This window comes from Scyliorhinus torazame, chromosome 15, assembly GCF_047496885.1.
Source record: "Scyliorhinus torazame isolate Kashiwa2021f chromosome 15, sScyTor2.1, whole genome shotgun sequence".
Taxonomy (NCBI): Eukaryota; Metazoa; Chordata; class Chondrichthyes; order Carcharhiniformes; family Scyliorhinidae; genus Scyliorhinus; species Scyliorhinus torazame.
In genome coordinates this window covers 128444264-128468794 of record NC_092721.1, presented here as the reverse complement: position 1 = coordinate 128468794, position 24531 = coordinate 128444264, and the positions used below count along the sequence as shown (strand labels likewise).

Genomic DNA, 24531 nt, shown 5'->3' with positions numbered 1-24531 from the left:
AGAAGCCTAAAAGCTTTGAACTGCATTGTTCACATTCAATTTCACAGTCCATTACCTTTTATAAGCCTCTTGATTGACAGGTCTATACTATTTCAAAGGAGGGATTATGCTTCCTAGAAAGTGTAGGACTGAACAAGGACGAGCCCACCCAACTCCCAACTCTCCTGAAGGACACCCTGCAGCAAGTGTAAGTGTAGATAAGTATAAAGGGTTTACTCAGTTGCCCCCCCATCAAAGTCCATAGCGCAAGGTTGCACTGTAAAAGGGCAAGGCCTGAAATGGGGACTGGGGCCTGAAGAGAGAAACTGAGGTGTTGTCTGAAAGGGAAGGGTCCTGAAGGGGGACATTTAGTGAGCCCATAATGGGGTGCCGCTCTCTTGGGATAGTGCCTGCCAGCGATTGGTGGGAGGGGCTTGCCAGTGATTCTGGAAGAGAGGCTGGGGGGCTGCCTACCCACGATTGTTGAGTGCATACCAGCGATTCGTTAGAGGGGACTGCTATTATAAATGGTGACCCCAATCTCAGAGGAGCAGGACCAGTCAGTAATTTTAGGCTCCACCCTTCTCAAGGTCAGCACAAAACACCCGTCCAAAAAACTTTAAAAGTGCTATGGAATAGGACCTCAGCAGTGCCACCAGCACCATTGAGAAACACTCCAGTTTTTCCACTTGTTGCAGCACTGTTTTGTTTTTATTCATAAGGATTCCAACCAACCCATACCAATAACAAACTAATTCCCTCAAAACTGCCTTTGTTTTTCGAACATACTGAAATTTTCAATTAACTATGAATTTTTTATCTTGCACTAAAGCCAATACTCTCAATATCTAAGGATACCTGCATGGGTTACAGTTATGCCTGCCTTTTTGTGGGGTATGTGAACATTCCAGTCCTACTCAGGCCTTCTTCCAGAACTCTTCCTCCGTTACATCGATGACTATATCAGTACCGTTTCATGCTCCTATCTCGATCTAGAAAAATGTATTGATTTTGCTTCCAATTTCCACCACACTCACCTTCGTGTGGTCTATCCCCAATACTTACTTCCCTTCCTTGAGCTCTCTATCTCCATTTTGGACAATAGACTGACCACCAATATTCATCACAAACCCATCGACTCCCACAGCTACCTCGACGACAGCTTCTCACTCCCGGTAAGAACTCCCATTTCATTCTCGCACTTTCTTTACCTCTGCAGTATCTGTTCCAAGATGAGACCTTTGAAAATAGCACTTCTGGCATGTCTGCCTTTCTCCTCAACTGAGGATTCCACCCCCCCCCCCCCCGTCCCCGACTGTGGTTGACAAGGCTGTCGACCATGTTCAACCCATTGCCCCCCACCTCTGCCCTGACCCCTTCCACAGAATCATGACAGAGTCCCTCTTGTCCTCATTATTCACCCCCCCCCCCAGCCTCCGCATTCAAAGGGTCACACTCCGCAATTCCTTTAACTCCAGCCATGATGCCACCACTAAACACATCTTCCACTCACTCTTGCTGTCAGCATTCCACAGCGACGACCCCTGCCATGGCACCCCGATCCACGCCGCCATTGCTAAACCTTTCATCCTCTTCCTACAGCATCTTTCCCTGCAATTGGATGCGATGGGCTGATGGGCCTCTTTCCTTGCTGTAAAACTCCATGACTCTAATCGCAGATATGCAACACTTGCCCCGTTACCTCCTCACTGTCCAAGGACCCAAACATTCTGTTCAGGGAAGCAGCATTTCACCTGCACCTCCTTGGTCTCCTGTATTCGCAGTTCCTCATGCCATCTCCTCTTCATTGGGGGAGGGGGGGGGGGGGGGCAGGAAACGCAGGTTAGATGAATGCTTTGTAGAACATCTTCACTCTGTCTGCCAGCATGGCTCCAAACTTCTGCTTGCTTGCCATTTTAACTCAGCATCTAGCTTTTATGCCCACATGTCCGTCCTAGGCCTACTGCAACGCTTCAATAATGCCCAACGCAAACCAAAAGTAAAACACCTCGGGCGGAATTCTCCTGTAGCCATGTAAAATGGCTGCGTTCCGATTAATCTGGCCAAAACCCAGTTTAAAATGGCTAACCCGAAAGACTGCTGGGAAAAGCAGCCAAGAAGACACAAGCAGGCAGCTGCAGACAGGTTTGCATATTCAGCTCTGGGAACGTAGCCCAGATCGATACTCAGGGCTATCAACAGCCCATCAACCCAGGTATCCGCAGTTGCATTCAGGACTGTTTACACCTAATCTACTCAGACATCCACAGCTAAATCGGCTATCCCCGGGAACAATTGCAACATATTAGCAATTGAATACCGGGCCAGACCTGTCGGCGCCTGCAGTGGCCGAAACAAAGACAGGTGAGCGACCACCCCCCGATCGAGGAATCGCCTCACCATTGGACACATCGACCCCAGAGATTGGGGACAGATCCAATCACTTGGGACTCAGGGTCAAGGGCCGCCCCAGGAGGCGGGAAGCCCCTGGGCCCTATAAAAGTGAAGGTCCAAGTTCAGATCTCTCTCTCTCTCCTCTTCGCCTGCTCGAGACCTTCGCAAGACCAGCCACGTGTATCGTAAGTTTGAATCCAACGATCGCTATCCGGTAGAGACACCTAGCCACCGACCTGTAGCAGCCTTTTGAATCCCACGGGCCAGATTTGATTGGACAAGCCATTCGTTTCCCTGACCTGGTGGGCTCTTCCTAAGTTAAGTATTGGCCAGTAGTGATAGGTTTGTTGTATAGAAAGTAGTATTAGGGTATTAATATTGCTTGTTGTATATAATAAATGACTGTTGTTTTAATCCTTACTAAGCGGTGTGCTGTGTTATTAATCATTTTTTTTTTAAAATATATTTTATTGAAATTTTTTTCCCAAACAACAATTTTTCCCCTCTTACAAAGCAAACGCAACAATAACAATACAGAAATTTTAAACAATACACAAGTAACAAAACCCCTTTATCTTTGACCTAAACTAAACTAAACCGCCCCCCCCTCCCCCCACCTTCCCCCTGGGTTGCTGCTGCTGGTCATCTGTCTTCCCTCTAACGTTCCCCTAGGTAGTCGAGAAATGGCTGCCACCGCCTGGTGAACCCTTGAGCCGATCCTCTCAGGGCAAACTTTATCTGCTCCAGTTTAATGAACCCCGCCATATCATTTACCCAGGCCTCCAGTCCGGGGGGTTTCGCCTCCTTCCACATGAGTAGGATCCTGCGCCGGGCTACTAGGGACGCAAAGGCCACAACGTCGGCCTCTTTCGCCTCCTGCACTCCCGGCTCTTCCGCAACTCAAAATAGAGCTAACCCCCAGCCTGGTTTGACCCGGGCCTTCACCACCCGCGAAATCACTCCCGTCACTCCCTTCCAATACCCTTCCAGTGCCGGGCATGCCCAAAACATATGTGCGTGGTTTGCCGGGCTCCCGCCACACCTCCTACATTTGTCCTCCACTCCAAAGAACCTGCTCAATCTTGCTCCCGTTATGTGTGCTCTATGTAGCACCTTAAATTGAATCAGGCTAAGCCTGGCACATGAGGAAGAGGAATTTACCCTGCTTAGGGCATCAGCCCACATACCCTCCTCTATCTCCTCCCCTAGTTCTTCTTCCCACTTTCCTTTTAGTTCGCCCACCGACTCCTCCCCCTCTTCCCTCATCTCTCGGTAAATCTCTGACACCTTGCCCTCTCCGACCCACACCACTGAAAGCACCCTGTCCTGTATCCCCTGTGTCGGGAGCAACGGAAATTCCCTCACCTGTTGTCTAGTAAACGCCCTCACCTGCATATATCTCAAGAAATTTCCCCGGGGCAACTTATACTTTTCCTCCAATGCTCCCAAAAGTCCCATCTATAAATAAATCTCCCACCCTCCTAATTCCCAACTGGCACCAGCTCTGAAATCCTCCCTCCATTCTTCCTGGGGCGAACTTATGGTTGTTCCTGATTGGGGACCCCACCAGGCCTCCCCGCACCCCTCTCTGTCGCCTCCACTGTCCCCAGATATTCAATGTTGCCGCCACCACTGGGTTCGTGGTAAACTTTTTAGGTGAGATCGGTAGCGGCGCCGTCACCAGCGCCTCTAAACTCGTCCCTTTACAGGACTTTCTCTCCAGTCTTTTCCATGCCGCTCCCTCACACTCCATCATCCATTTACGTATCATTGCCACATTGGCGGCCCAATAGTAATCGCCCAAGTTCGGTAGTGCCAATCCTCCTCTGTCCCTACTACGCTGAAGGAACCCCCTCCTTACTCTCGGAACTTTCCCTGCCCACACGAAGCTCGTGATGCTCCTGTCTACTTTATTAAAAAAGGTCTTGGTGATTAGTATAGGGAGACATTGAAATACAAATAAGAACCTCGGGAGGACCATCATCTTAATTGCTTGCACCCTGCCCGCCAGCGATAGAGGCTGCATGTCCCACCTCTTGAAGTCCTCCTCCATTTGTTCTACCAACCGTGTCAGATTAAGTCTGTGCAAGGTTCCCCAGCTCCTAGCGATCTGAATCCCCAGGTATCGGAAGTTTCTTTCCACTTTCCTTAGAGGCAAGCCTTCTATCTCTCTACTCTGATCCCCTGGATGTATCACAAATAATTCACTCTTCCCCATGTTTAGCCTATACCCCGAGAAATCCCCGAACCCCCTCAAAATTTGCATAACCTCTATCATCCCCCCCGGTGGGTCCGACACGTATAACAATAGGTCATCCGCGTATAACGAGACTCGGTGTTCTTCTCCCCCTCTAATCACCCCTCTCCATTTCCTGGAGTCTCTCAACGCCATGGCCAGAGGTTCAATTGCCAACGCGAACAACAATGGAGAAAGCGGGCATCCCTGTCTTGTTCCCCTATATAGTCGGAAATACTCCGATCTATGTCGACCTGTAACTACGCTTGCCGTTGGAGCCCCATAAAGAAGTCTAACCCAGCTAATAAACCCGTTCCCAAACCCAAACCTCCTTAACACTTCCCATAAATACTCCCATTCCACCCTATCAAATGCCTTCTCTGCGTCCATTGCCGCCACTATCTCTGCCTCCCCCTCCACTGGGGGCATCATTATCACCCCTAATAGTCGTCACACGTTAACATTCAGTTGTCTCCCTTTTACGAACCCTGTCTGGTCTTCGTGCACCACCCCCGGGACACAGTCCTCTATCCTCGATGCCAGTACCTTTGCCAACAATTTGGCTTCCACGTTCAATAATGAAATGGGTCTATAGGACCCGCACTGCAACGGATCTTTATCCCTTTTCAAAATTAACGATATCGTCGCCTCCGACATCGTCGGGGGTAGAGTCCCCCCTTTCCTGGCCTCATTGAATGTCCTCACCATCAACGGGGCCAACAAGTCCAAATATTTTCTGTAATACTCCACCGGGAACCCGTCTGGTCCTGGGGCCTTCCCTGCTTGCATGCTTCCCAGTCCCTTAATAACCTCGTCCACCCCAATCGGTGCCCCCAGGCCTACCACCCCCCTCTCCTCCACTTTCGGGAACCTCAATTGGTCCAGGAACTGCCGCATCCCCTCCTCTCCCTCTGGGGGTTGAGACCTATACAGTTCCTCATAGAAGGTCTTGAACACCTCATTTATCTTTCCTGCCCTTCGCACCGTGTCTCCCCTTTCGTCTCTAATTCCTCCTATCTCCCTCGCTGCTGCCCTCTTTCGCAATTGATGAGCCAACAGGCGACTAGCCTTTTCCCCATATTCATACCTCCTCCCCTGTGCCTTCCTCCACAGTACCTCCGCCTTTCTGGTGGTCAGAAGGTCAAATTCCGTCTGGAGTCGTCTCCTCTCCCTGTACAATTCCTCCTCCGGGGTCTCTGCAAATTCCCTATCCACCCTTAAAATCTCCCCCAGTAATCTTTCCCTTTCCTTGGCCTCTGTTTTCCTTTTGTGGGCCCCAATGGAGATCAGCTCTCCTCTGACCACCACTTTTAGTGCTTCCCATACCACTCCCACAGGGACCTCGCCGTCGTCACTGACCTCCAGGTATCTCTCAATATACCCCCACTCTTGCACACACTCCCTCATCCGCCATCAGTCCCACATCTAATCGCCAGAGTGTTCTCTGCTCCCTTTCCTCTCCTAATTCCAGGTCCACCCAATGTGGGGCATGATCTGAAACCGCTATGGCTGAGTACTCAGCTTCTTCCACCCTAGAGATCAACGACCTTCCCAAAACAAAAAAATCTATCCGGGAGTACACTTTGTGGACATGGGAGAAGAAGGAAAACTCCCTAGCCCTAGGTCTAAGAAATCGCCATGGATCCACTCACCCCATTTGGTCCATAAACCCCTTAAGTACCTTGGCCGCTGCCGGCCTTCTTCCGGTCCTTGAGCTGGATCTATCTAGCCCCGGGTCCAGCACCGTATTAAAGTCCCCTCCTAAAATCAAGTTTCCTACCTCCAGGTCCGGTATACGCCCCAGCATCCGTCTCATAAATCCCGCATCGTCCCTGTTTGGGGCATACACATTAACCAACACGACCTCCATTCCCTCCAGCCTGCCACTCACCATTACATATCTACCTCCGCTATCTGCTACGATGTTCTTTGCTTCAAATGCTACCCGTTTCCCCACCAAAATGGCCACCCCTCTATTCTTTGCGTCCAGTCCTGAGTGGAACACCTGTCCCACCCATCCTTTCCTTAGACTAAGTGGGTCCGCCACCTTTAGGTGCGTCTCTTGGAGCATAACCACGTCTGCCCTTAGTCCTTTCAAATGCGCGAGCACTCGGACCCTTTTTATCGGTCCGTTCAGTCCTCTCACGTTCCACGTGATCAGCCTCACTCGGGGGCTACCTGCCCCCCTCCCGTGTCGACTAGCCATTACCTTCCCTAGGCCAGTCCCATATCCCGCCTCCGCGCTCCCGCTCGCTCCCCCAGCGTCGCACACCATCCCCGCCCACCCACTCTTTAGCCATTTCCTTTTGGATTTCCGCAGCAGCAACCCAGTTGTCCCCCCCCCTCCTCCTCCCTCCCCCCCTCCCCGCTAGATCTCTTTCTAGCATGATTGCTCCCCCATATTACTTCCGTAAGTCAGCTGACTTCAACTGACCCCGGCTACTCCTGCTCACTCCTCGACCCCCCCGTGTGGGGAACTCCCATCCGCCTTGCGCCTGTCTTCCCGCCTTATTCTTTCTGGCGCGGGAACATCCCTTTACCTGACCCGCCTCTTATGGCGCAGCTCCCTTTCCCCTCCCCCTCCCCTTCCCCATTCTCCAACTATGTCCCGTCTTTCCCCCCTCACCGGCGCCCATATTTCCCCAATGTCTCCCCCCTTCCCAATTTACTTCTCAATTAACTTCAACCATAACATTAACAATAACATTTCCTGCAGCATCAGTCCCTCAGTTCCGATCCAATTTCTCTTCTTTGATGAAGGTCCATGCTTCCTCCGCCGTCTCGAAATAATGGTGTCTCTCCTGATACGTGACCCATAGTCTTGCCGGCTGCAGCATCCCGAACTTCACCTTCCTTTTATGCAACACCTCTTTGGCTCGGTTGAAGCTCGCCCTCCTTCTCGCCACCTCCGCACTCCAATCCTGGTATACCCTTACCACTGCATTCTCCCATCTGCTACTCCGCACCTTTTTAGCCCATCTCAGGACCTCTTCTCTATCCTTAAGGCGGTAAAATAGCACGATTATCGCCCTGGGTGGTTCTCCCGCTTTTGGTCTTCTCGCCGGAATCCGATTTGCCCACTCCACCTCCAAGGGGCCCGTAGGGGCCTCAGCACCCATCAGTGAGCTCAGCATCGTACTTGCGTACGCTCCACAGTCCACTCCTTCCACACCCTCAGGGAGACCCAGTATCCGAAGGTTCTTCCTTCGCGCTCCATTTTCTAGGGCTTCGATCCTTTCAGTACACTTTTTATGAAGTGCCTCGTGCGTCTGTGTCTTAACCGCCAGACCCAGGATCTCGGCCTCAATATCTGTCACCTTCTGCTCCACCACGCGGAGCTCTGTCTCCTGGGTCTTTAATGTCTCCTTGAGCCCCTCAATTGCCTGTAGCAACGGGGTCAGCACCTCCCTCTTCAGCAGCTCCACGCACCGTCTCACAATTTCATCCTGCTCAGGCCCCCATGTCGCCTGCGCTTTCTCCGCCGCCATCTTGTACTTCTCTCTTTCTGACCCTTTGGTCGACGATTCCTCGCGCTGCAGCCGCCGCCGCCGGTTTTTTCCTCCTTCGTTTGGGGGGACTCCCTTCTCACACACCCCACACCAGGTTGCGTCGTCGAAAAATTCCCCGTTGGGGCTCTTAAAAGAGCCCGAAGGTCCGTCAGAGCTGGAGCCGCCGAAGCGTGCGGCTAGCTAGGCCTCACCGCAACCGGAAGTCCCTTCAGTGGCCTTGATGAGGTCTTTTCACAGTTGTTCCCTCTGCTGCTAGAATTCACCTTTGATACAGGCCCTCAGGTCAGCTTGCAGCTTTAAGCTTGCCCTTCCCCCGCCTGCATGCTGGAAGAGGCCCTGTTTATCCTGCAGTTGCAGCCAAATCTTTTACTGTTTCTGCCGTGTCTGGCAACCCAGAGACATACCCTTCCTGGGGGACACTGTCGGGGGAATATTGCAGCCTTCTTCCCACCCGGGAAATGTCAAACAAATGCCGTGCGGGCCCTGTAAAAGAGCCCAAAAGTCCGTTCCAAGCAGGAGCTGCCGAATATGCGACCTAGCTCTGCATAGCCGCACCCGGAAGTCCTGTGTTATTAATCATAACCTGAACTTGAACCATGTGGCGGTATCATAAAGATACCTGGCAACTCATGAGCAAAGGTGACCTAAACAGAGCAAATAGACTAAAGCTAGAAAGAGCAACACTCCCGACGGGAGTCTAAGTGCCGACGCCGGAGTAAAAACCGGAGTGTTTTACTCCAGCGTCGGCGCCCGTTCCCAGACCCCTATTCTCCCCCCTCCGTGGGGCTAGCGCGATTTACGGGGGTGGGGCCTCGGCGCGGCGTCAGAGACCCGGCGCCGCGTAAAAGCCTTGGGTCCCGCGCATGCGCAGTTGGGCCGGCACCAACTAGCGCATGCGCCGTGGCTGTCCTCCCCCAGGCTTCCCCGCACAAACACGGCGGATGGATCCAGGCACACCGGTGGAAGAAAGGAGGCCCGTCGACAGAGAGGCCGGCCCGCCGATCGGTTGGTCCCGATCGCGTACCAGGCACTCCGGAGGCCCCCCACGGGAACGGAGCCACCCCCCCCCCCAACAGGCCGCCCCCAAAGCCGTCGCGACGAGTACCCGCCGGGAGCGACCAGGTGTGGACGGCGGCGGCGGGACTAGGCCGTTTACGCTCGGCCGCTCGGCCCATCCGTGCCGGAGAATCGCCGCTTGCGGCGATTCTCCGAGCGGCGCGATTCGCGTGCCGCTGGTTTCGGGGGGGTGGGAGAATCGTGTGCGGGGGGTCACGCTTCATGCCGCACCCCGGCGATTCTCCCACTCGGCGGTGGGGGGGGGAGAATACCGCCCCTCATCTCCAAATTAGGCCTTTTGGACTCAACATTGAGTTCAACAAATTTAGACATTAAGCATCCCTCTCCACCTTTAAAATACCCCAGCCCCTTTTATAGTTTGGCTTCAGTTCTTTTTCAGTTCCCTGGCCTGCCAGTACATCATCCCGCCCAGGCCCCATTTGACCACTTGTCCCTGGGTGCTTCGTTGCTCCCACTAACACATTCTGCTATCTCGTCTTTTGCCAAAATCAGCACTCTTAATCCCTTAATGGCACCATTAATACTCCCCTTTGTCTTATGTCCGTGACAAATTTGTTCAGGTCTCCTTTGCCATGACCAACCCCTGGTCTCCTCTTCTGCCCCACCCCCTCCGGCCCCCTTTCCAACTATATAATTCTGCACATTTCCACTGTTCTTCAGTTCTGTAGATCATGTAGGCCCGAAACATTAACTCTGTTCCTCTCTGCAGATGCTGCCGGGCCTTCTCAGTTTTTCAAACATTTTCTGATTTATTTCAGATTTCCAGCATCTGCTGTATTTAGCCTTTACTCTGAATCGCAACATCATTTTGTATTAAGCAAATCTTGCTAATTTCATGTATTTTATAAAGCACAAAACATGCGCCAAAGAATTTTAACTTGTTCTAAGAATGTCTTGGCTTACATTTGCAAAAAGAAACTCTTAATTTAATATTTTTCAAAATCCTACCAAATATTTGTCTTATTTTACATACTCACAATATAACAAGCGTGACATTGGTTAAGCTAGTGGCAGAAGCGGGTTATCTCTTTTTTGGCCACTTGTGCCCATCAGAGGCACCCAAGCTCTTCCACCCTTGTTCCCCCCCCCCCCCCCCCCTCTTCGCCCTGGCTTGCCTGGCTCTGGCAAAACAGCGAACCTTCTTAAGCTTCACTCACCTCCATGACGATGTAGCCTTTCAGGGTTCATTGAATGCTTTTAAACTAATTTACCTCTAACTCCAAAAACAACTCTCTGGACTGCACTTCTTTGCAAGCAGTGTCTCCAGCTCTCCAGATACATAAGCCTACCTGCTGTTTTAGGAACTTACCTTTCCAGCTGTTCTTCCCAGAACTAAAACATTACGTCTAAAATATTAACATGAACAATGAACTAAATATTTATCATAAAGTAAACATTTACAAATCAATGTTTAAAGGATGATCAAAACAAGATCACAAAGGAACAAATGAACTGTAAGAAAGGCTGCTTAAAGGTAAAGTGATTATGTTTCAGGAGTCACCATAATTAGATATGAAGACATACCAGCAAAAAGCTTTCGGAGATGAGTCTGAATGATAGAAGGATTGGTGGACTGTCCCAGGATTTCCAGCAAATCATCATCACCAATGAAATAAAACCGTGGGAATGCTGATCGCTTTTCCTGGATGGACAAGTTTTGAACATATTAATTCATCTATCTAGCAAAGAATAGCATTGTAATTTCTTCCCAAAAAAGCTACCCATTAACCTGTTTACATATATGCCGCAAAGAAATATAAAATTCCACATCCATCAGGTGACACATAATATAACTGGGGTTTATGTTGTAAAGGGCTTTATAACAATCTTGTAAGCTATGTTTTTTTAAATATTGAATATTACAGAAATAGTTCTCCCTCTTACTGAGACAATTCCTAAAGCAGGTAGCCAGGCCGACATACACAAGACAGCACAGCTTGTTATCTCATATAAGGACATGACTATAGCACAAGCTCTCTGAAAATAGAGCAGCACGGTAGCATAATGGTTAGCACTATGGCTTTACAGTGCCAGGGTCCCAGGTTCGATTCCCAACTTAAGTCACAGTCTCTGCGGAGTCTGCACATTCTCCACATGTCTGCATGTGTTTCCTCCGGGTGCTCCGGTTTCTTCCCACAAGTCCCGAAAGATGTGCTATTAGGTAATTTGGACATTCTGAATTCTCCCTCTGTGCACCCGAACAAGCGCCGGGATGTGGCACTAGGGGCTTTTCATAGTAACTTCAATGCAGTGTTAATGTCAACCTATTTGTGACAAAAAAGATTATTTTTATTTAAAAATAGATATTCCTCAACCTGTTTACGGTTGGATTTTATGACCCTTATGCAAACCAACTGTCCAAGTATCATTGAAGAGGTCTTAGCAAGCATTAAACCTTGAGAAAACGTAGGGCAGAGGGTTACCTTGATTACCTGCCCCTCGGTGAGTAGATAGAAGGGATTGAACAAGTGATTGACATGGGGTACTCATCATCCTCTGGAGAGAAGGTATAAAAACAGCTGGGAAGTTTTTCAGTCTTCCTTGACTGGAAGGAGACTGGAGGAGAGCTTCATAACAATTTGATCAACAGAAGAAGACCAAGATCAGAAGCCACCACCAGCGACGGAAATCAGCACTCACACTGTGTCATCCTTTGGCACTGGTAAGCCATTCTCACCTGCCATGGTCATATGGCTTCCCTGCTCTTCTGCTTACACATCATGCTTAAACTGTTGCTACATAATGAAGTCGTCTATGAGCACAACCTCTTCTTTTGGGTAATCGGCAACTGAAAACCCAAATCTTACAACATGGGTCTTAAATCACTGGATGTGAGTATATTAGCATATACTATTCTTTTCTCCAGTGCATAAAGCAGGGCGAGAGGAAGTCAGAACTCAAAGTGGGTAATATTAGCTTAACTTGCCAAACTGAAAACTAACAAGACCAAATTGACAATCCATCTGACATGACTCCAATGGAGAGTTGTCAATAAGTACTACATACTAGACAAACACAAATTCTATAGTTTTTATTCTATAAATATTTTTATTCTCCTCCTTTTTCACATTGTCATCAAAATTTACAACAGATAATCAACAATAACAACAAATACAATGGCAATCCCCAAGCCATCAATCCCCTTATCCCACCCACAAACAGCTCCCAACATTTGGAGTACAAAACACCAATGAAAAAGAATCATCAATAACTTATACATTCCAAACACCCCCCCCCCCCCCATGTTTAATGTCATCCAATTCATGAAAATGCACGATGAACAAGGCCCATGAGTTGTAGAACCCTTCCATCCTCCCCATCAACTCGGACTTTACTTTCTCGAGCGTTAAGAGCTCCAGCAGATCCCCCCACCACGCCAAGGTACAGTGAGGAGAAGCCGACCTCCACCCCAACAGAATCCGCCTTCGGGCGATTAGTGAGGCTAAATTTAAGACATCTGAACCCCGCTTCCAACCCCGGCCGATCCAACACTCCGTGTACGGCTTCTAGGGGACCCAGTTCGAGTCTCACTTGCACCACCTTTGAGATTACCTTAAAGACCTCCCTCCAATACCCCTCCAGTTTTGGACAGAACCAAAACATATGAACGTGATTAGTGGGGCCCCCCCACAGCGTTCACAAACATCCTCCACCCTCTCAAAAAGTCAGCTCATCCTCGCCCTTGTGAGGTGTGCCCTATACACCACCTTCAACTGTATCAGCCCTAACATCGTGCATGACGTTGACACATTAACCCTCCGGAGCACCTCACACCATGACCCCTCCTCAATACCTTCCCCCAACTCTTCCTTCCACTTCGCCTTAATCCTCGGTCTTCCCCAGAACCACCCCACAAATTGCCGACACCATCCCCTTCTCCATTCCCCCTGTCGTCAATATCTCTTCCAACAGTGTGGGAGCCGGCGCCATCGGAAAGCTCTGTACCTCCTTCCTGGCAAAATTTTGGACCTATATATACCGAAACATTCTCCCCCTGCCCCAACTCATATTTCTCCCCCAGCTCCTCCAACTTCGCAAACCGGCCTCCCAGAAACAAATCCTTTAATACCCTAACACGCCTCCTCAGGTCTCCGAAAATTCCCATCCCACCTTCCTGACTTGAATCTATGATTCCCTCAAATCGGCATTTCCCTTGACCCCGCCCACAACCTAAAGTGCTGGCGCAACTGCCTCCAGATCTTCAGTATCGTCACTACCACCGGACTTCCTGAATATTTCCCCGGGGCCATGGGAAGCGGTGCTGTTGCTAATGCCCTTAACCCCGACCCCCTGATTAGACTCTCCTCCAATCTAACCCACTGGGAGTCCCCCCCCCCCCCCTCTAACCCAGCCCCTCGCCTTCTCAGCATTCGCCGCTCACTAATAATACAATAAATTTGGGAGACCCAACCCTCCTGACTGCCATCCTCCCTGCAACAGCACCTTCTTAATCCTAGCCACCTTCCACACTCCAAATGAACGAGGTAATCATCTTCTCTACTTCCTTAAAAAACCCCTTTGACAAAAAGATCGGCAAGCATTGAAAAATGAACAAAAACCGCGGCAATACAGTCATCTTAATTGCCTGCACCTTACCTGCCAGTGACAGAGGAAGACAATTCCATCTTGCCAAATCCGCTTTCACCCTCCCCACCAGGCTAGTAATGTTATATCCACGGAACTGCCCCCAATCCCGTGGCACCTGCACCCCCAGGTGTCTAAAATGGGTTACCACCCTACAGAATGGCAGTACCCCCACCCCCGCTCCCACCCCTGGCCGGGACACCACAAAATATTCACTTTTATCCAAATTTAGTATATACCCCGAAAAAGACCCAAACAGTTGAAGCAGCTCTAATACACCACCCATCGATGCACTTGGTTCCGACACATATAGTAGCAAGTCGTCTGCGTACAAGGTTACCCTATGCTCCACCTACCATCCCCTCGCACAATCCCCCTCCACACCCCTGAATTTCTCAGCGCGATGACCAAAGGCTCAATCGCAAGTGCGAACAACAGGGGGGACATAGGACACCCCTGCCTGGTTCCTCGATGTAGCGCAAAATACCCAGAATTCATGTTATGCGTGCGGACACTCACCCTCGGCTCCCTGTAAAGTAATTTTACCCAATCCACAAACCGCGCCCCAATCCCAAACCGTTCCAAAACCGCCATCAAATACCCCCACTCTGTCCGGTCAAATGCCTTCTCGGCATCCAGCCTCCGTCTTTAGTAACTCTAAAACACAATATTGGGTTTCTGACCATCAAACACCCAAATAACTAGAAACAAATGTTTTAAAAATCTAAGAACATTGATTTCAATTCATAGTTTTGTTCCCGAATATTAATCCATACTGATCTACCTTTTGTTTATCTTTTCAAGCTATCTCTTACCTCCAGAAATTCATTGAGTGATTTCTGGCATCTTTGCAGCTGGTCCAATATGGTAATGAGAGAATGTCTGATGCCAGCTCGCACACAGAGTGAAGTTACTCTGTTGTCTCTTTGAACATCTGTCATGATTGATCTGGTTAAGATAAAATATATTGTATTAACCATCCATGCTTAGTCAACCTTTCTCATATTAACACTGTTCATTACTAAGGTGAACACTTCTACATGAAAAGCTTACTATCTTATGACCCATAAGTCACTATTGGGACACATTTCCAGATTATACAAAAATGAAAAAATTAACACAATATTTCCCTTAAATGATTCTATGTTGTTGCCTCAGCCACTGCACTAACTTATCCAAGCTTCCTTTAGTCTTGTATAATCCTGCTCAGCTTCCTGCACTGAGGATCTTCGCCCACCGGAGCTCCTAAGTGCAGGAAATGACACTACGTGCGGCCTCAGGGGGACGTTCCCCACTGCGGGCCGAAATAGCAAGAAGGTGCCATTAGATAGCAGGGTACTTCCTGGCGCTCCAAGCGCCGAGAAGAATCCTGCTAATCCCGCCAAGAACTGACTCTGATTTTTAAAAAGTAAACCGCACCCAATGTTTCAATTATTTTATATCTCCAACTACATCACTTACTATGCCCCCAACTATTGTGCCATCAGCAAACTTGTGTATATGGCTCTCTATCATGTCATCCAAGTTATTAACAAAAAAAGTGAATAGTCGAGGCCCCAGAACGAATGTCAGATGTCACTTATTCATTCTTTCCTCTGTCTAATACTTCAGTAAGCTCATCAAACAATTCAATTAGGTTCATTATACATGACCTACCCTTTAAAAACTCACATTGGCTATCTGCGATCAACTCAAATATTTCTAAAGTCCTCAGTCAATCTGTCCTTAAACTCCAGGGTGGTCAGGTGTAATGTCGGGCCTGCTGTCCCCGGACGCAATTTGAAGATGGCCATAGGGGCTGCTATGTGCCGAGGTGGCCTATCAGAAAGGCTGGTCTCTGTTCTCTGCAACCTTGTCCCAGTTGTTTTGTTAAATGTTATAAACATTAGAACCCCTAGCCCTTCACTCCTCATCTCCCACCCACTTCCCATGTTCATACTTGCTAACCCATGTTCCCTACCCCCCAATGGCCTTCTGTATCAACCCATGTCCCCACCAATCCCATGGACCCTTATAGGCCCTCTGCCAAATTCAATCCAATTCATACTAATCCATGCCGCCACAGCATTTGTCATCGCACCCTCTATGCCAACTCACCCAGATTCCACGACATGCAGACCTTAGGTGCTGTGATGAGATGAAATAAATAAAGTTCTAAATATTACAGAGTTCTATATATAAAAAGTCCTATCCATGAAAGTCCATTCAATACATTTGAATCTCCTTTAATACTTAATCCTTTTGAAAACATTTATATAACTCCAGCTAAGCCTTCAGTGTGTGACCAGGGGTGGGGGGGGGGGGGGGGCCGGGGGGAGAGAGCGCCATGTGGCACCGATCGGAAAAAGAGGCCCATGAAGGAGGCGCCCTCATCCCTTTCCCACTTGAGGCCCAACCAAAATACATGCCGATTTTGCTCCCTTTGCCAACCTTCCATGGCTGGCTGTAGAATTGCAGCCATTGACTGACCACTTAAACGCCTCAATTGGCGCAAGGGCAGAAGGATTGCCCGAGGCCTTACCTGCAGCCCATTAATTCGCAGCAGATTGTCGGTGGGTGGGTATGCAATGAGAAAGGGGAGCACAGAATTTTAGGGGCCCCAAGTCCGAAACTTGTCCGTTGATAACCATAAAATTCTAACCTGTGAATTCAGCCTTCCCAATATTTAAGTGGAGGAAATCTTGGTTAACCAACACTGGATGTCAGTCAAGACTTTTGATAAGTTAGAGACAGTTGAGGGGTTAAGAGGATGGTGTTACGATAAAGCTGGCAGAAAATGTTTTAGATATTAAAAGGAGCAAGCCTATAGCTACTTAAGGGCTTTATTGTTAAAAGTGGATGTGAATATGATTTTTGAATAGGCAATTTTAAAATATTACCATGTGACTGGAAATTTACACTAAGTAAATATTATTCATAAATATACCCATGGAGTACGATTCTCAGGAAATTATACTGAACCTAAATAAAGTAAGTTCACGTGTTATATTCTTCATTCTTCACTAAAAATGCAAAAGGACAGCAGGAAAGATTTTCATAAAACTGTTTTAGTCCTCAGTATGATATAAGGAGAAGTTTGGGGAGCAACCACTTCCAATATTGCCATATGAACTATAGCTCTTCAGAGGCTGGGTGTCTTCTCCAAATGGGACAGAAGTTTCACTCCTAGCCAATTAACACTCAAACCACTGTTGGGCAGCCCACCAGAATGGGGAAGGATCCCACAGTGACATTATTGATGGTGGAGAAGGAAACTCTGCCACCTGCAAAATAGTTCCTACTGTAAACATTGATCCCATCCTTCTCCTTGGCAATGGTCTGAGGCTGAACCAGACAGTTCACAACCTTTAGTTCATATTTGACCCGGAGATGAGCTTCTCACCATCCATCTGCATCATTACTAAGAAAGCCTTTTCCACCTCTGTAACATCGCAAATTTTACCCCTACCACCATTCGTCCATGCTGTTGCTATCTCAAGACTTGACTATTCCAATATGCTTGGCTAGCCTTCGACAATCTACTCTCGATAAACTTGAAGTTGTACAAAACTCTGCTGACCATGCCCTAATTTGCACCAAGTGTCATTCACCCATCAATCCTGCACTTGCTAGCCTATAGTGCTTCCCAATTAAACAAACCATCAATTTAAAAAGTCTCATCTTCATCTGCAAATTCTTCCATTGCCTCATATCATCTGACAAGAGATATCAATTTTCCTCTAAACCTGGCTTCTTGATTATTCTCGATTTTAATTGCTCCACTATTGGAGGCAGTACCTTCAGCTGCCAAGACCTTAAATTGTGGCAATCCCTCCTAGAACTTCTGTTTCCTTCTTCGTGATGCTCTTCAAAACCTAAATCTTTGACCAACATCACCGTACGTGACTCAGTGTCAAATTTTGCTTTCATAGAATCATAGAATTTAGAGTTCAGAAGGAGGCCATTCGGCCCATCGAGTCTGCACCAGCCCTTGGAAAGAGCACCCTCCACCCTATCCCCATAACCCAGTGACCCCCACCCAACCTTTTTGGACACTAAGGGCAATTTAGCATGACCAATCCACATAACCTGCACATCTTTGGACAGTGGGAGGAAACCGGAGTACCCGGAAGAAACCCACGCAGACACAAGGAGAACATGCAGACTCCGCACAGATAGTGACCCAAGCCGGGAATCGAACCTGGGACCCTGGAGCTGTGAAGCACATGTGCTAACCACTGTGCTACCGTGCTGCCCTTTGTAATGGTCCTGTGAATCACGTTGGGATGATTTATTGCATTAAAGGCACAATATAAATCCAAGATTTTGTTGTTTTAAATTTCTCAGTGTTATATATTCTAAGTGCTGCAAAGAGAAAAGGTATGGAGGTGCCACACACTTGGATTTCTTATAAACACGATGAGAGGTTTATGAGGGGATGTTGCTCATACGATCTAAAATGGAGAACTGGAAGCCCGTGCAGGACACTCTGCAGACATCACTACAGATTATGTGACGTTCCACCAGCAGGATGCATTCTCTGAAGCATAACGCTCAGCATTAACTATAATTACTGTAATCTGCTACACTTCAATTTTTGCACATTTTTCAAGCCTTTTTAAGGAAACACAAACACGCACACTGTGCAGTCATCCACAAACCTAATTTAATCCATAGATCTATCAGCAAAGTCAAAGCAGCAAAGCTTCCACTTGGGGAATCCACCCTTGGGGGGGATGCAACCATTTGCACCTGCTGAAATAGAACTATAATGATTTTCTATAAAATTAATTATCCAATTATTTATTCCAAGAGCTTTTATTTGGTTATGCAGCTCCCATGAAGGACCCTTCCAAATACTTTCTGAAAATCTGCTGTTATCATACCACATTGCCTTCAACAATAGGACAATTCCAAGTTTGTTATTTATAGCCTGCCCTCCCTAATTATCACTGGCATGCTTTGAATTGTTTGCCCATATTATATCATCCATTTAAGATTACAAGTTAACAGATAGGGCTGGATTCTCCCGCACCACCGCCAGTAGCGGAGTTCCCAATAAGGCAGAGAATCCAGCGTCACGGGGAAAAAAAGAGAATCGGCACCCGTTTTTGATGCTCCGATCCCCAGCTGGCATCGACATCAAGGTTCGCACCATGTGCCAGTGGGAGGATGCAAATAGGTCAATTTGCATATTTGCATCTTGTGAACAGGCCTCCATGATTCTCCGGCCCGCTCGGCCAGGATTCAAATGGGCGTGTATTGGTGTAGGTATTTCCCAGCATGGTCCTGTCACTGTGGACTTCGCGATAGGCCAAGGGCGTAAGTCTTCAAGGTGGGTGCCCCCAAAGTCTATTGGTGGGCCCTCCCCACCACAATGCAAATCCTGTCCACCCCACCCCCACCACACTCCCCACCAGACCCCCAATAAGAGAACCCCCAACACAGACCCTTCCATAACAGAGCCCCCATCAAAGAACACCCTCATAATAGAGCCCCCAACCAGATACCCCCATAACAGATCCCCTCACCAAGACCCACCCCATAACTGAGTCCTATAATTGCTGTGATTCTCAGATCCTCACCACATCAAAAGGATCTAAGTGCTTTCTGCTGTGAAAAAGAGGAAGTGAAACCACTTAGCTGTTTATGAAGTGGAGGAGCAGTCAATCACAGTAAGAGTGTGTATAAATATTGTGGTTAGCATCAAAGCAAGGTAATAGAGATGTATTCATGCATGAAGGAATAGATAAATAAACCATCCACCAAGCAGCTGTACCTGACCCATAAAACTGTCAATCACTGGCAAGTGAAAATTATTCTCAATGAAATTGAATGGGAGTTTATATTTCAAAGTTTGTCTGGAGATTTGAAGTGTTCTGGGCATATGAGGAAGCCTCTGACATGTATAACTGCTGTTGCTTTAAAGAATTTTGTCTGAGGCAGCAGCTGTTAGAAAAGGGTAACAGAAAATGCAGTGATTTTTCACTGTACTGTCTTGGACTGCTCTTCAGATTTCAGGCAGGGATAACTGATGGGGGCTCTGATTGGGGTGATTAATGAGGGGTCTGATGGAGTGCTGGTGGCAGCCCAACCCCAGGACCCTTTGGGAACCAATCCCCCTGCAGCTGTCAACAGCAGAGGGGCACTTCATCAGAGCCCTGTCCCCCTTGACTCTTCACCGGCTCCACCGCGCCAGGGCTATGTTTGGCCAAAGCCCACCCAGAAGATTTCCCGATGAGGGGGTCGGAGCATCACATTGGGAGGAGGAGACTCAGGCTTCAAGCCCGTTAATTGTATGTATTCTGTGTGCTTAACATTGATTTACATGTTCCCGTCGGCATAGAGTGGGTAGCTGACTGCCAGCGCTAGTTGGAGGATTGGAGCATTGCAACAGTTTTGGTGCCCGCCCTGATACCATTTTTCAGGCAACCACCATTCTGTACCCGATCGGGAATCCTGATAACGGTGCCGGGCATTGGAGAAGTCATCCTGTACTTTTTCATTTATTGCAGAAAATTGAACAACAGATCGTATAGAATTTGTAATAAATTTATCATCTTGTTGTTACAGCTTGCCCCACAGACTCCATCCTCATAAAGACACCGAAGATCTCTGGTAACAAAAATGTCTATGGATTATGTAATTTAAAAAAGATCTAAAACAGATTTCTGCTCCAATCTCCATTCAGAAACCAAGGTTAAGAGGTGTGGAACTACTGCAGGGGACGTTGTAAAAGGTCAAAGGAAGCAGAGGTAGCTTTTCCTGTGTGCATAGCAAACAGAAGTGAGGTTTGATAACCAGATTTTGATTAATCTAAGTGTTGCACACAGATCAAAGATTAATTCCGAACAATTTGGAATCTTATCAAACTTTGACATTTTGAAAGAATACTGCTCAAGAGATTTACAGTTTGATAGAATTAACATATAGATGAAATTCATTTAAAAATGCCTCGCAGCAAGTTAACAATTTTGACCAAAATTAAGAGACATAGGTTTCTATTAGGAACAGACAATATGACACCATTTCATTGCTTTCTAATCAGCTATTTTCAAATTAAAATGTCTTTCCAGCAAATAAAAATGACTTGCTTATTTTTTTTTCTATTAAAGTTAACTTCCACTCGTTATGTTAGTAACATCAGCTCAAAACACATCAGCTCAAAACAATCGGAATTAGTTAAACCAGCACAAAGATCATTTTAACCTAAATATTCACGCTAGATGTCCATGATCCTTTATACTGCTTTAAGATTTGATTCTCCTGGTTCAGAGTTACATGCAAAACTGGCCAAGCCCCGAGTTCAACATCGCGAGTTTCTCCCAATTACACTGATTAAACATGTTCCTCCATCCTGTTTTCTTGCATGCTCAGGCACCATTAGATACAACTTTTAAAATGTTCATAGAAAACGATACCTAATTTACTTTGAAATCCACAAGTGTGCACCATTGAAATGGTAGTACTAGGTTCAGTGTAGTTTTTTTTTAAAACGTATTGTTCAATTATTTTACAATGGGTTACTCATAGGTGGCCGGAACACTTGCTAAAAATGCTTATTCTTTGAGTTAAACCCATATTTAGCTATGCAAATAAAGATAGACCAGATTATCACTTCGAAATGAATTAATTAATACATTTTACTGTGCAGAAAAAAGATGAAAAATTATGGTTCATGTAAGATTTTATATGTTTGTGAATATGCAAATGATTTAGCAGAAACAGGGGGCGGGATTTTCTCAGCCCAGGCCGGCTGGAGAATCGCTAGGGCCAGGCGCGAATCGCGCGACGCCGCCCCGACGCCGGTCCGCTGAGTCTCCAGAGAGCGGACAATCAGCGCCATTGGCGCCGGCGTAGTCAGCGCAACGCCGGTCGGGGGCCGTGGCGATTCTCCGCCCGGGATGGACCAAATGGCTGCCAAAAAAATCTGAGTCCCGCCGCCGCCGTCCACATGTGGTCTTACCCGCGGGACATTGGCATGCATCCTTCCGGGGGCGGCCTGGTGGGGGAGGGGGAAGGCGGTCCGACCCCCGGGGGGCCCTCCGCTGTGGCCTGGCCCGCGATTGGGGCCTACCGATCGGCGGGCCAGCCTCTTGGGCTGGGGGCCTCGTTTGCTCTGCGCCAGCCTCTGTAGCTCTACGCCATGTTGCGTCGGGGCCATGGCGGAGAAGGAAGGCTCCGCGCATGCGTGCAATTGCACCGGTCGCAGTGCGCATTCGCGCTGGTCGCAGCGCGCCTGCGCAGACTCGCGGCGCCCTTTTGACGCAGGTATCGGCAGCTGGAGCGGCGTGGGTCGCTCCAGTGCCGTGCTGGCCTCCTGAGGATGCTCCTAGGGGCCTGTTGACGCCGTCGTTAAAACCGACGGTGTTTACGACGGCGTCAACACTTAGCCTCAGGATCAGAGAATCCCGCCCAGGAACTGTAACCAAACCAGTACAATTCTCAGCAGATTTTCACTGCACCCAAAGCTGAACCTTTATCCCCAAATATTTTGCATAAATAAATGTATTCATTAAAACGCTAATACTTTTTTAAAAGTTTGATATAAAACTGACCTGAAATCATCATCAACTCTCTTAAAGCGTCCCTGTTCTTTAGGGAGGGCACCACGACCAAATATTGGCTCCAGATAGACCCATTTCCTTTGAATTTGATTTAAATTGTGCAAATATTCATCAAGATCTGCTAATCTAGTTTCCCAAATGAATACTTTGTCCTCGAAGCCTTTATAGTAGGGGGAGTCCTTCAGGGTCTGAAGTAGGCACTGGTTATCTCCAACCTGGTTGACAATGTCTTTCCAATCTTTAATCAGCTTGATAGTTATTTTCTGGCTATCCTGATAATCAGTCATCATAAAGATTGATGCAGCCCCCCATAAGTCAAGCTCCCGCAATGCTTCTCTAATGGAGACTTCCCCTTGTGCTCGACAGTTGAGTTCCTGAAAGGAGAGGTACAAACACAATTCATCAATTAATTCAAACTGCAATCAATTACAAGCTATTTAGCGATACCAACAAATAACAAGTGTTGAAGCCAGATTTAGAAAGAAGATTTTAGATAAAGATACTTGGCTTAGATGCCTGTATAAGAGGCAATTTGTAGGGATCGATAGTGTATAAACAATGCATGTGATTTTATAACCTAAGAATTACTAATATCAGAAAGGATAGACATACAATTAAAAGAAGTTACACAAAATGGCTGTTAGCTGAGTTAGCAATACTAAAGGCACAAAATGGCCTTTAGCTGAATTAGACACTTTCCTGAAAAACTATTAGCTGGGTTAAGTTGAAAACTGGAGTAAATAACATAATTTAATTACAGACAGTTGAGATAGTCAGGGAGACAAGGATGATTGATATTAAGACATTGAATGGAAAACAGACCAGGGAGATTCTAGGCAGGCATGCACATAGAAAAACAAGGAGCATTGTCCATCCTCGCCAGCCCAAGGTCAGATGCAGGCAGGAAAGACTTCTTCATGAAGTCAGGGGTAGGTAAGGTACCAACCCACTTTACGTAATGACAAATTTAATTGGATATATAACTAATGTTTTGAAAAATGTGTAAGAATGGATGTTTTCCTTTGTTCGGTAGAGAGACGGTCTGGTTCTTTAACTGACGCCATCTCCCCGCCAGCGAAATAAACCATTTGATGCGAGGACCAGCAGCCTTCGGCGTTGAGTGATTTCTTTGAGATCCTCTCCCGCTAACAACAAGCATAGCTTGACACAAGGTATAATATTCAATTACAGCATAACAAAACTTTTTTTAAATCTAAATAAGTAAACAGCTAATGGCATTTACTTTGAAGTCAATGCTGAGAATACTGCACACTATTTAGGAGCTGAAGAGGTGAATAAAGAAAATGCATATTAAATATCTTAAAGTCTAACATTAATTTAGAATAATTATAAAAATATCCCAACCAAGTTCTGTCGAGTTCAAAGTGCAGATAGAGACTCTTAAAATATAAACTTGCTAATAGTTGACAAAGGAAATAATTAATTGACATTCCATTGGCAGAATTAACATCTTAGTAAAACAATTAATTAAAAGACAAGGATAAAAATGTCAAATGTTCTAGCCCAGTGCAACTACCGGACATGATGTTTTATAATAATCAGAGCACTATGATATATAATAATACATTCTGTGTTACATAAGTGACTTGGTAACAATTACTGTGATTGAAATCTTGGACTGAATAAGCCTTAAACTTGCAATGGTTAAAAATGATTTTGCTCCAGGCACCAAAATCTTCATGTCTAGAGGTAAAAAAAGTAAGCTTTGCTTGTACAAGTTACTTATCGTTTGTAGTCAGTGTTGTTTTAGAAACAGCAGCATGTAGTTATTAAGGATATCTGTAAAAAATAATTTATTTCAGCAGAGCTACTATTAATGTTAAGGGCACAGCAAAGAAAGCAACAAAAAAGAAAAGCAATGAAAAGGGAAAAGAAGAAGGTGTAATCAGCATTGGAAGTGGGAGCTAAGCAGGAGGCAGGATAGACCAGATGGCATGGTTAAATGAATTAAGAATTTAGCACGTCAAACTAGTAACCATCAGGTCATACTTTTAGGTCTGAAGATCTTGCCACTATGACATCTGCCACTTTTAACAAGTCCCCAAATTGCAATTTCTCTATTGTGGTGCCTCTTGGCATACCCAGCAGGCGAAACAGGTCCAGCCAGTGATCCTGAGAGAGATGATCTCCACGGACATACTTCAGAACTGGTACTAATGTCTGCGGAAACAGAAAGAGGTAAAAT

At 47.1% G+C, this 24531-nt stretch overlaps 1 protein-coding gene across 3 annotated transcripts in view; it reads right to left on the bottom strand.

Moving 5' to 3' along the window:
• dync2h1 (dynein cytoplasmic 2 heavy chain 1) overlaps nt 1–24531 on the bottom strand; it is an 866357-nt gene that overhangs the window by 707980 nt on the left and 133846 nt on the right. For all 3 annotated transcript variants that reach the window (XM_072476728.1, XM_072476730.1, XM_072476729.1), the window contains exons 26-29: nt 24336–24506; nt 22317–22699; nt 14595–14727; nt 10720–10837 (exon numbers count right to left, since the gene is read on the bottom strand). In XM_072476728.1, coding sequence (XP_072332829.1) covers nt 10720–10837; nt 14595–14727; nt 22317–22699; nt 24336–24506 — 805 coding nt within the window. The remainder of the gene's footprint in view (nt 1–10719; nt 10838–14594; nt 14728–22316; nt 22700–24335; nt 24507–24531) is intronic.